Genomic DNA, 11,753 nt, shown 5'->3' with positions numbered 1-11,753 from the left:
GAGCGGATGTGAAATAATTTGACTGTTGGTATACCAAGGGTACATTGAAAACCATTTTCATTCATTTTTTTGTTAGATAATGAAATTTCATAGATTATTTTAATTCACGATACATCATGATATGGGAAGATGCTCACATTTGACGTTACAAATCGAAAATTATAATATTCTAATAAGCTTTACAAATCTTTAATGGATACCCTCAACCCTGTTCTTACAATAATCTTTGTCAGGATGAACTTCCCTTTATATACTCATCGTATAATACAGAATGTGATGATATATGGATTTCATTTTAGCAGGTTTTCGAATATTATGTAAATATTTCTTGAATCAAGACTCGTAAACTTTTAGTATTTCACATTTTGCATTGCAGTTGCCATATTTTGAGTAGGAATAATAAATTCGATGCCATTTCCAAATGATTAATTCTAATTAGGATTTCTGATTCTGATTTCGGGGTCCCATATTATTCATTCAATCTACCCTAGAGCCCGTCTTACAAAGAACCTACGATTTATTCGATAAACCTCAACTACTATTGAAATCCATCAATGTCATTTTTTTTCTACAGGAAATTTGCACCATATTATCTGTAAACAAGGAGAACCTGAGCTTCTAAGAAAACGATGGATGTAGGAATATAGGCCTGCATCAGAATTATTTATAAAATATTGTAAACAAACAGTTTTTTTAGATGTTGACATTGCTGGTTTTTCATAGTTATGAGAGATTGGATCAATCCTAACAATTTTTAAGATGGGGGCCTAGGTTACCCTATTTTAACACCCTGACTGGATGGATTTGATTTAGCCAAGTTGGGGGAGGGAAGCGAGGAAAATTGTGAGTCAATCCCTCTACGTTAGCTTTGGGAAAGGAGGCTTCCTTCTCTCGCCGTCACTGTATTTCCAGTTCAATGTTCAACATCCAATATGGACTAACTTTAATTAGGAAGGGCTTACTATTTCAACATGTACATGCAGCGAAATTTAACTTGGAAATGAATGATCTCTAGATTTACCACAAGCTGGGCAGGTTTCCAACCTTGTGGGGGAAAGTCTATCAGAATTGAGGTATTTTCACTGATTAAAGTGATTTTATCTGAGGAGGAAATAATTGTGTATTCGACACCAGTTGTTCTCTGTGCAAATAACTATTTTGCCAAATCATTTTCCATGAAAATATACTGCAAAAGTCATAATGCGATATTGTATACTTTGTCAATACTAGTATTTGTAATAAGATTTTATGGTGTTTTCTTTAATATTTCCACCTATTTTCTTCGAATTTATATTTTTAACTCCGCTTTTGTTTTGACAAATCTTTTTACAATAACAAGGCTCCTCATCAACAGCATAGTGATAGTCCTGCATAGTCATGAGAGTGTTCTTTAAATATAAAGGCTGTATAGGAACCAGCCGAAACAAACAATAACAAATAAAGAAAAAGAAGAACAAGAAAAAAGAAGAAGAATAGGAAGAAGAAGAAGAGGGAGATGAATAATAATAATAATGATAAGAAGAAGAATATGAGGAGGAAAAAGAAGAAAAAAAGAAGAAGAGGAGGAAGAGGAGGTGGAAAAAGAAGAAAAAAAAAACAGGAGGAAGAAGGAGGAAAAAAGAAAAAAAAATGAAAAAAAAGAAGAGGAAAAAGAAGAAAGAGGAGGAGGAGGGAAAGAAAAAGAAGGAGACGATAAAAAATATGAGGATGTCATATTATAGGGAGACTTCGGTAAAGGAAGAAGGGGGTTAAGAAAAATGTAAAGAATGAAAATGTGAAAACGAAAGAGAAAAGGAAGAGGATAAGGGAAATGAACTATAAGAATACAGAGGAAGAACACACAAAAAGAAGAAAAACGAAGAGAAGAAGGAAAAAAGGAGAATATTTAAGAAAAATATGCAGATAAATAGAGAAATATGAAGAAGTGAAGTGTGATGATGAAAATGAAAAAAAAAGAGGTGAAAAAATAACGGAGAAAAGGGGAAAAAAGAAAGAAGAAGAAAAGAAAGAAGTAAGGAGACTGAAATGGAAAGTAAACATTTTACACTTCATGCATTTTTTTTTCGGCAGCACTTTTCATGCAAAATAATATTTTGAAATAATTAAATCTTTTAGATTTCGGTTTTAGTTCCCTTTTAAAATTGTCTTCCCCTTCTCCCCGTCTTTCCCCCTTCCTCTCTTTTTCTTCTGTTGCTCAATCTCACCCTCTCTTTTCCTCTCCCCCCTCTACACCTACACTGTAAAAACTGTGGTGTAAAAACTGACACCAATTGGTGTTAATAGAGGACCACACCCCGAGGTGTTAAAATAACACCCTAGAGATTGAACATAACACCAAAGAGTGTAAATGTAACAACCATAGGTGTTGTAATAACACCTATAGGTGTAAAATTAACACCACCAATTTAACACCGGTGTAAAATAACTGGTGTGGTCCTCTCTATGTATGCCGGTTAACACCACAGTTTTTGCTGTGTATACCATGCCTACATGTAACTCGCACATCTCCCTTTATACCTCTCTCTCCCCATTCTCATTATCACTTTTATCCAACTCCTCATCTATCCCATCTTCATTTCGCTTTGCAACTCACTTTGTATAAAACAAGACAGCCCACTCTCTTTCTACAATAATAGCAATTAACTACAGTCAAAATGTAAGGCATATTTTGGTTTTTATTGCACAATGACAACTATTTTCTATATACATCACAACCAAAACAACAAATAACTATTTTAAGGCACAAAGAATGCTCTGGGTCTGGAAATGACAATGGATATTCCATTCAGCATTGAAGCTATCACATCTTAAATTTAGAAGTACGGAATTTGAGATCCGTAAATGATTTCAAAATGAATTCATCACTGGAAAAAAGCGTATTAGGTATTTGACAGCATGAGTTGCAACGGATTATGACCAAATCGTCATTGGTTTTAAATCTAACTATTATATACATATTTCCAGTAGGTTTTAAGAAGCTTTCATAGAAAAGGAAAAGTATATACTCTTTCAAGACTCATAATTTCCAGTATTTAGAACGTTGTTAGCCACAAAGAAATACAATATCTTAGGAAAATATCGAAAAGGAAGAACAAAAGACGGCGAAGAATACTTTATAAATAAAGCCGATTTGTAGAATTAAGGACAACGCTACGCGAAATATCAATGTTTGAATAATATAACCAGTCTATATTGCCTTTCAAATTAGGTCTAGAAAAAAGTAACTAAAACACTTAAATGGAATGAATAGAAATATTACACGTTTCCCGGCCAACATGGCAAACAAAACTAACATTCATATCTATAAAAATATGCACTGCATGGAAGCAGTCTTATTGCTTGCAATTAAAGTATAAAAAAGAGCACCGTATATGGGAAGACTGCCTGGTCAATATATTTGCACTATGAAATATGTAATTCAGCCTCGTGTCTACTCGTTTGACCCTTGACCTTGGTAAATTAGCGGAGCAGATACCCGGATGTAATTGGCCGAGAACAAGAAGACGGGACAATATGCTCCAACGAAGACTTCCACCCTTAGGCGAGTAATAGCGGAGTCCTCGCAATAAAACAACTATGATGTCATTAAGCGTTGCAAGGAGATATTAATAAAAATTGATGATACTGTTGCTATAATACTGCTAAGAGAATTAATGTTTTATTGTTTTGCTGTACACTTATATTGCTTGCCCATATTGCCAATTCATAAATTTAATTATAGCCATACGCTCTTCGCAAATGAGTGTTCATGTATATCTTGTAATTCCTTTTTTTAAATGATTAACTTAAAGGGGATGTGAACACTTAAAGAAAATATATGATCTTCATGACAGCGATTGAAAAGAGGAAACTACAAAATGACCGGGGAAGGAAAAGAAAGAGGAAGAGAGAAAGAGACAGAGGGGGGGGGGGGTTAAGAAGATTTTGAACCGTAATGGGCAGGTAGAATACAAAGGATGAAAATAGGGCAATCGCATTTTCTTTGATCTAAAAACTGTCATTTCAGTACCATTTGAGGCCCTGAATGAAATACAAAAATATATTGATATTTAAACTCAGCATAAAATCTGATATCATTTCATTGTTTGTCTCGAGTACTGTCTTTTCACTCGTTGTGTGGGCAAACGAGGAGCAATTAGAACATGTATCTTGAACTATGACTGAATGTACCGGATGCGGCGGAAGACGTCGTTTGCGATTGGCTTGTGGATGGAAAAGTTGACAACGTCGATTCCGTGGAAGCGGCGGCGGCGGCAGCAGCAGCAGCTGCTTGCTGACTATTATAGTAGTCAGTGATGGATGTGGTATAGTCAAAGTGACCCGCCATAAGAGGGCTAATCAGGCCTTCTGTGACTGGTATGTGTCCATTTGATGAGTTGTAGGATTGGGTGCGGTCGTACCAGGAGTAGCCTTCGTGATGACCACCATGTCCAGGGGTTCTGAAATGGTCAAGAGCAGGACCGTGATGGGCCTGGTCGTTGGTCCGGTAGGTCAAGGTACGCTGGCCAGATTGTGGGTCGGTGTAAACCTGGAGCTCATTCTTAAGCGTTGAGATGGGCTTCTCGTCTTTACCGAGGTACATCGAGACGAGTTGGTCCAGGAAGTTGCCATCCTGTTCGTTGGTCCCAGGGGGAGCTGTAGTGATAGGTCCACTGATTTGAACACTGTGTGGAGCATGAGTGTTGAGAGTGGTTAAAACGGGAGGATGTGGTGGAGGTGATGCATGTGATCCGTGGCTGTCAACACTACTTGCAGGACTAGCAACAGCTGAATTCCCATCAACGCTTGTATGTTGTTGAGAAATATCTGGAGAAGCACTGGAACAAAGACGCTCCTCTTTCATAGAACTGTCTTCTGTTCTCCTGGAGGTTCCTGCAGCATCGCTATCATGTACTGGAACCGCGGGGGAGAGGGACTGGTAGACAGGTGTCTTTGGACGTCCTGCGAGTCCTTCGTCACCAAGAGCAGTTGGGATATCAAATATGTCGGAGAAGTTTGAGAGATCAATATTAATAGAGGGCGTGTGCTCAGCAAGCTTGATGGTTGAGGTCTCACCGACTGTCGTAGGTGGCTCTAGACGAGGATGCTTGGAGTCCTGTAGAGAGTGGAGATCAGGAGGTGCAGGTCTCTTCAACGGGGATACAACCGGCTGCTTCACCGGTGTCAGGATGGTATGACCCTGCTGAGGACTGATCAACTCGGTGGTGCCGTAGACTGCAGGATTCATCTCCATCGGAGCTTGCTGGTTGCTCATCAAGATCTGTCCAAGGGCGTCCATATGGTGGTTGTGGTACGTTGGCATTGCCGATCTCGCCAAGTCAGAATGAACTCCAGAGCTGTCCACCCCGTTGTGACCCTTCGGCACACCCGAGGACGTAGCGGCCGCCGCAATGACCGCACTGCCATCGTACCCGTAATCGTATGTCGTACCGTCAGCGGAATGGAGTGGAGGGTTGTAAGGATAGGCCCCAGTCTGGTGCTGGTAACCGGATGTGGTTGAGGGGTGCTGTCCATCTTGTCTGTAGCTTTGGAAGCCCAAGTTGTAGTCGTCTTGTGAGGCTGTGAAGTGAGTCCAGCCGTCCATCTGAGGCTGGGATGGAGGGTAATAGTTGCCGTAAGACTGGCGGTTGCTGTACGCATTTTGAAAAGTACCTGTCGTCAAAAAATTAAACGAAATTATATCTTGTTAACACGTGAAACGTTACTTAATGCAGACTTAAATCTACTGAAGACATGAATGCAGAAATATAATATCTAACTTATAGACAACTTAAAATCAATATTACCATGAGCATAGTTTTACAATTTATGTAACTTTATCAATTACCAACCTACCACCTGCCATTAAAAATAACAACTTTCAGACAAACTTGATGTACACTTTACGCTGAGGTTTCAAAATTATCACATTGAATTGGATTCGAACCCGGGATAAAATTGGAGTAACAAGGTCCCATGCAGCTCTAACAATAAGCTATCGATTCGGGATCTTGAATAGAGGTTGCATTTTGAGGTTAACTAAGATAAAACGATTAAGGCACGTATAATAATTTTGCTCCATTTGCACAAATGGGAGTGGGAGGGGGGGGGGCAGGGGGCAATCATGACAACTGTCTTAAATCAAGTTACTCAAATCCTAGTTTCTGGTTGGCCGAGAGCAATATTAATACTGAAAATCACTGGAAATATGCTCCGCGACACAATCCCGGTGGCTTCGGTAATTAGGATTGCCTTTCAACACCCAAATTAAAACGACTACTAATCTTTATACTACATCAATATATCACACTCGCCAAAATTTTCTTACCTTGTCCGGCAACAAAAGGATTGTTATCCGTATCAGTCTGTCTCTGGCCATTACTGTACAATGATCGGATGTGAGAGCGGAGAGAGTAGTGTTCCTTGGGGAGTTCCGAGCCAGGTTCAGGAATATCCGAATTCTGGACCTCACGAAGTTGTCGAGCCACCCGGTCAACACGATTGAAAGATTTGTGAATATGCGTACCCTGTTGACAAAAAAAGATGAAAAAGAAACAAATGATAAATTGAATAAATCAAACGGATTTTTTTTTCAAATTTCTAAAAATGGCAGTTAAAAGAACATTATCGTGCAATGTTCGTGATCATATCACACAGAAGTAAAACCCAAAAGGCATTGATGTTCATTGATTCTAATAACATTTGACACAATGAATTGAGTCTGATATTATTATGGTTAAACAACAATCACTTATATGTATAAAAACATTTCCCCTTAATCTTAATGCATTTTCCTCCTTTCTTTAACCCTAAGTGATACAGCCACTGTATCCAAGCTAACATATAAATAATTGCAATAAAAGCAATACATACCACTTTCTTGCAGATCTCCTTCGGTCTCTCGTGCCTGTGGGTTCGATGGTATTCTAGTAGGGCCATCTTGGCCTGTGATGTAGTCTTGACCACGTCTGGGCGAGGGTGATCATGGACACCCTTTGACTGGAACAGAATGACAGTATCTAAGGAAAGAAACGAAAGAGAAAGAGAGACATATGAATGGGTTATCGACGACGTAGATGATTGTGACGTTTACATGGATACAATGATTATTATGAATTTCGATATATTTGAATCAGACATTATCATAAAATAATCATTAAGACATAAAAGGTCGAGTTCACCCCCAATAAGATGAGCTGAATAAATAGAACTAAATAAAGCATAGTCAACAATCTTAAATCGGATGTAAAATAAGAAAGCTAATGACATTTGACCATTTCATCTGTTTCAGGGAACAGGGAAGTTTTTTTTTTCGAATTATTTGATGTCCTGCAAATGAGGGTGCCAATGATGGCAATAAAAAAGTATCTATCCTCAAAAATTCATATATGAAATTTGGAGAGGGTTTTCACTTACCAGTTACTCGCCAGAAATGCGTAACGGGGTAACCCAATTTTCCCGCGCAGATCATGTGAAAGAGTTTCCCATCGCACCCATTCCTCGGGCACTTCTTATCGGCTTGCTTCTTACGAGCCCGGTCCGAAGTGGCCGGTCGAACAGTCACGACGTCCCCCGTACTTGTTCGGCATCCTTTCGAACACAGAAATACGCCTGCAAGAATGATAGCAAATATAAATATTATTCGATGGTAAATAGAGTTATATAGTCAAAGTTGAATAAGTCTATAGAATGAAAGAAAGTAAGTGAATAAATGTATTGATTATAAATTATGAAGTCAGATATTGACCGCCAGTCAGCCAACATGTTCATGTACTTAAGTAGGAAAGCAAGCAAGTAAGTAAGTAAACAAGCAAGCAAGTGAGTAAGCAAGAAAGTAAGCAAGCAAGTAAGTAAGCAAGTAAGGAAAGAGTATAAGTAAGTATATGAAGGCCTGACATAATGAGTGTAAGTAAGAAGCAAGAAGCAAACAGCTAAGTAAATAGTCGAGTTAATAAGTGTGTAAGTGTAATGACTACGAAGTCTTAGACCCACAGACTTAACTGGTAAGGACTAAGTGAGAAAGTAATTCAACAGGACATTATAATTTTGAGCTCATGCATCCATTGAATCCCTTACAAAAAAAAATCGAACAGTAAGTGATAGCAATATACATTGTTTCATATCCTGAACGTTGAGGTCCAAGAATGGTTAAAATAAAAGCACCTGTAACAAATCGGCCCCCTTTCATCTTTTCGGTTCCCCAAGTGGAATGTGCTAACGAGGGGCACTAATAAACTGTTCAAAGAAGGCCGCATCCTGCTTTCTTCATTGAGTACTCAAAGACAATCCAATATCAAGGAGGAAACAAAACGTAGTAACAGAAATAGGTGGCATCAAAAGACCGGGAGGTGTTCCCACGGCCAGGTATATAGGCTCGTCATTGTAACGGGCGCACCCATTGTCCCGTACACAGCCCCATTGTTGGCTATTCAGGTTCAGACCCAATATTATTAATAGGCAATATGGCCTTTGATTTTTAGCGCATCTATTGTTGGTTTCGGCAATGTCGGCCTTCATTGAAAATGTTTATTCTTTAGAATATGCTCTTAAGGAGGATACACCTTAACCTAGGTCTTCGTGGGAATGTTCGCAAGAAACCATTATTTTAGGTCTATCTGCATTCATGGCATTGACAATGAATTTGACCACATTTGACCACATTTGAAGAAAATGACCACATTATGTTTATGGAGTTCCCACACAACCATGAGCAGAGGTTAAAACGTATGAGTTCCAACTTTCACAATTATGAAGGACAATTTTTCAATGAATATAAGTTCAAAATAATGTTTATCTGTTTCTGGCATCATTATGGCATTAGTTTTGCATATTGTTAGATGGTCAAACATAAACATTTTGAAAATTAAACTCATCAAAAACATATTTCAAAATATTGATAATCCGATTCAAGATAACACACCGGTTCGGACATTCATATTCTTCAGCCTACCACTTTATTTTGTAAAGACAGAAAAGGGTAAACTTCAAAGCACCTATTTCAGAGAAACGTCATCTTAAACTTGATGTACTATTTCCTCCTTGAACTATCAAAGATGCCCTGTAAATCGTAATGCAAGCAGTAGCATTGTGACGAGTCGTTTACACATGGTCTTATAACTTGATACCCTTCCCGGTAAGCATGCAAGAGAGTCATTACAGAGACATCATTTCCGCATATTCCTAGAAAACAAGTCTTTTATTATCCAGTTCAACTTGAAGAAATATTCTGCAACCAAAGAATCACATTGGCTCGTTTAATGCGATATTAGTGAATTACTTTCAGAAACATCATAATGTTTATTTTTGGTTCTGTATCCTCTGCGTGCGACTTACATAACTGGGAATAATTATCAATTTAATTGATTTCAGTCTAAGTCAGGTCAAAACGAATCAATTAGTCATACTAATCAAAATCAAGCCAGATCAAATCAAATCAAATCAGATCAAATCAAATCAAACCAATCAAAATCTAATCAAATCAGCCAAATTACAAAAAAAACTCAACTAAATCGAATCGAATCCAATGGCATTCAAATGAAATAAAATCGAATCATATTGATTCTAATGGAATCAAATCAAACCGAATTAAATCCCATGCAATCAAATACAATCTTATAAGACTTACCTAGACAAGACTTTTTGAGTACTTTCTTGTTGTGGTTGTTGGTGTTTCTCATTGCCCATCCACTCAGGTGCTTGCGTGCATCAATGTCCTTTGGCAAATATCTCATTGTGACGTCACCATCTATCCATTCGTTGAACTCGTCATACTGTAAAAGATAAAGACATTGAAACTAATAAAGCTAAAAATTCAAGTTAAAATGCATTATTTTTACAAGTAGAAGTGGAATCATTGGTGACGCCATTTAATATTTTTGTTGCATAATGGTAGAAAAAAAGATCATCAACATGATTGTCAAGTTTTAAGCTATTTTCTAGCTTTGTTAAAGCAGTTATCTAAAAATCACATAGTTGAAGTGAATTTCTCAACTGCAGTCTTGTATGTACTTGTAGATTTTAAACAATTTTCAGAAATAAAACAATTGCTTTTCTTAACAGAGTTGGAAATTCAATATTAAAAAATATACTAAACAAACCCCATAAAGTCTGCATAATTTATTATGTAAAATTACCAGATTACTATTTTCAGTTTAATAGTGTTTAGGAATAAAACGTCAAGTGGAAGATGTAGACTTTCTTCGAGTGGAATACCATTCAAGAAATATATTGAAACTATATTCTGCATAATTGTTCAAATACAAATATCTATAAAAAATAAGATTGCATTTACCTATAAACAAAAGTATAATTAATTAAACAAAAATTTAACGAAAGAAACTAAAAAAACCCAACATATTCAACATGTTAAATTTCTGAAGAAAAAAAGTTTTCACCGATACGATTGGAACTTAACTTAAAAAGTAGAACGAAATAACAAATTATAAATGTAATTAATCTGTAAGAAGAAAAACGCAAAGTAACATTTTTAATGGATGATGAGGCTTTTTTTACCTTATCAACTTTGATTATTTTCTTCTGCTTCTTCCAGTCGTCTCTGTCAGCTTTTGTGCTCCGTGCCCTAGTCGTTTTCCCCTCCCATCTTGAGGCTGATGCTTTGGGTACTGACCCGGTAGCTCCGGCGGCACAGGCAGTGGCAGCCGCCCCTGAACACTCGGCCTCGTGCTTTGGGCTTTTCTTTTGCACCATGTTGCTGTGTCGAGCCGAGGTGCGCGTCGGCGATGGTCTGACGATGTCGGTCGATCCCGAGGTTGATATCCCCGACGATGAGGGTGGTGGTTGTGGTAAAAGTGGAAATGGAACCGCAGGTTTGAGGAGCGGCGGTGAGGAAGGCGGCGATGAAACCTCCAAATTAACAGGTTTGGATAAAGTTGCAATCGCAGGTGGCCGAGAGAGGTTATCAGACACCAGACCCGCTTCTAAATGATCCCCCATCTCGAGATCCGCCCCTATTTATACCAGGGGGTGAGAAAAGAGGATTAACAATTGTAATAGTCATCTAAACATGCAAAGCCCCGGTCATGCATTGGGGCGTTTTATCGCCTGGGTGAGCTTTGGCGAATCAGACACGGCACGCGTATCCCACGCATGCGCATATTGAGTTGGCGGTGTCCATTGATTGGTTGGTAGTACGGCAGGGTCGGAAACTAATGAACCAATGGCCTTGGGCGTGTGGGATATTGGACGGCCTAACACCGATTTTAGTGTAATCGTCACAATTCAGGCTGTTTTTGGATATACTCACGGAAACTCGCCCTTTCACCAGAGAGGTTCAGAAGCAATACCAACAATAACAATAATTGCTGCTCAATGTGAGATCGTCCCAAAACATCAGAGTGAAGTTGGTATTGTCCCCATAAATGAATAAATGTTAAAAGTACCAAACATTTTTAGCGACATTTAGTCTTGAAATTTATTAGCATTTCCACTGTACATTCTGCGTTCATCGGTTGTCTAAAAAAAAAAAAATCGACGGAATTAAGGGGCTTCTCAACGAAAAGGGCCTATATTGCAGTACAAAGTCATGTCAAGACTGTCCATATATTTTCTAACCATCACTTAACATTAATATTTGTCTAATATTGGCACCATAATTCGCCTGGTTTAACATCGTTTCTTTTATGATTTTACCCTCGAAAAATAAGGAAAGCTCATGTATTATTTACGTCACTCAAAATATAGCCGTAGCTCGCCTTGTGGGAGGGAGCTGTCGTGATTGATGGAAATTGTTTTGCAAAAAATATTTCGAAAAAGTA

At 38.1% G+C, this 11,753-nt stretch overlaps 1 protein-coding gene across 1 annotated transcript in view; it reads right to left on the bottom strand.

Moving 5' to 3' along the window:
• Nucleotides 1-2,657: 2,657 nt before the first annotated feature.
• LOC121430542 overlaps nucleotides 2,658-11,753 on the bottom strand; it is a 29,514-nt gene continuing 20,418 nt past the window's right edge. The window contains exons 2-7 of the mRNA XM_041627845.1: nucleotides 10,492-10,946; nucleotides 9,605-9,749; nucleotides 7,396-7,590; nucleotides 6,853-6,998; nucleotides 6,308-6,506; nucleotides 2,658-5,652 (exon numbers count right to left, since the gene is read on the bottom strand). Of these exons, the coding sequence (XP_041483779.1) occupies nucleotides 4,136-5,652; nucleotides 6,308-6,506; nucleotides 6,853-6,998; nucleotides 7,396-7,590; nucleotides 9,605-9,749; nucleotides 10,492-10,932 (2,643 nt within the window). The 5' untranslated portion in view covers nucleotides 10,933-10,946 and the 3' untranslated portion in view covers nucleotides 2,658-4,135. The remainder of the gene's footprint in view (nucleotides 5,653-6,307; nucleotides 6,507-6,852; nucleotides 6,999-7,395; nucleotides 7,591-9,604; nucleotides 9,750-10,491; nucleotides 10,947-11,753) is intronic.

This window comes from Lytechinus variegatus, chromosome 17, assembly GCF_018143015.1.
Source record: "Lytechinus variegatus isolate NC3 chromosome 17, Lvar_3.0, whole genome shotgun sequence".
NCBI classification, from domain to species: Eukaryota; Metazoa; Echinodermata; class Echinoidea; order Temnopleuroida; family Toxopneustidae; genus Lytechinus; species Lytechinus variegatus.
Note: the sequence above shows the minus strand (reverse complement) of the source record. Positions and strands in the feature narration are given on the sequence as shown.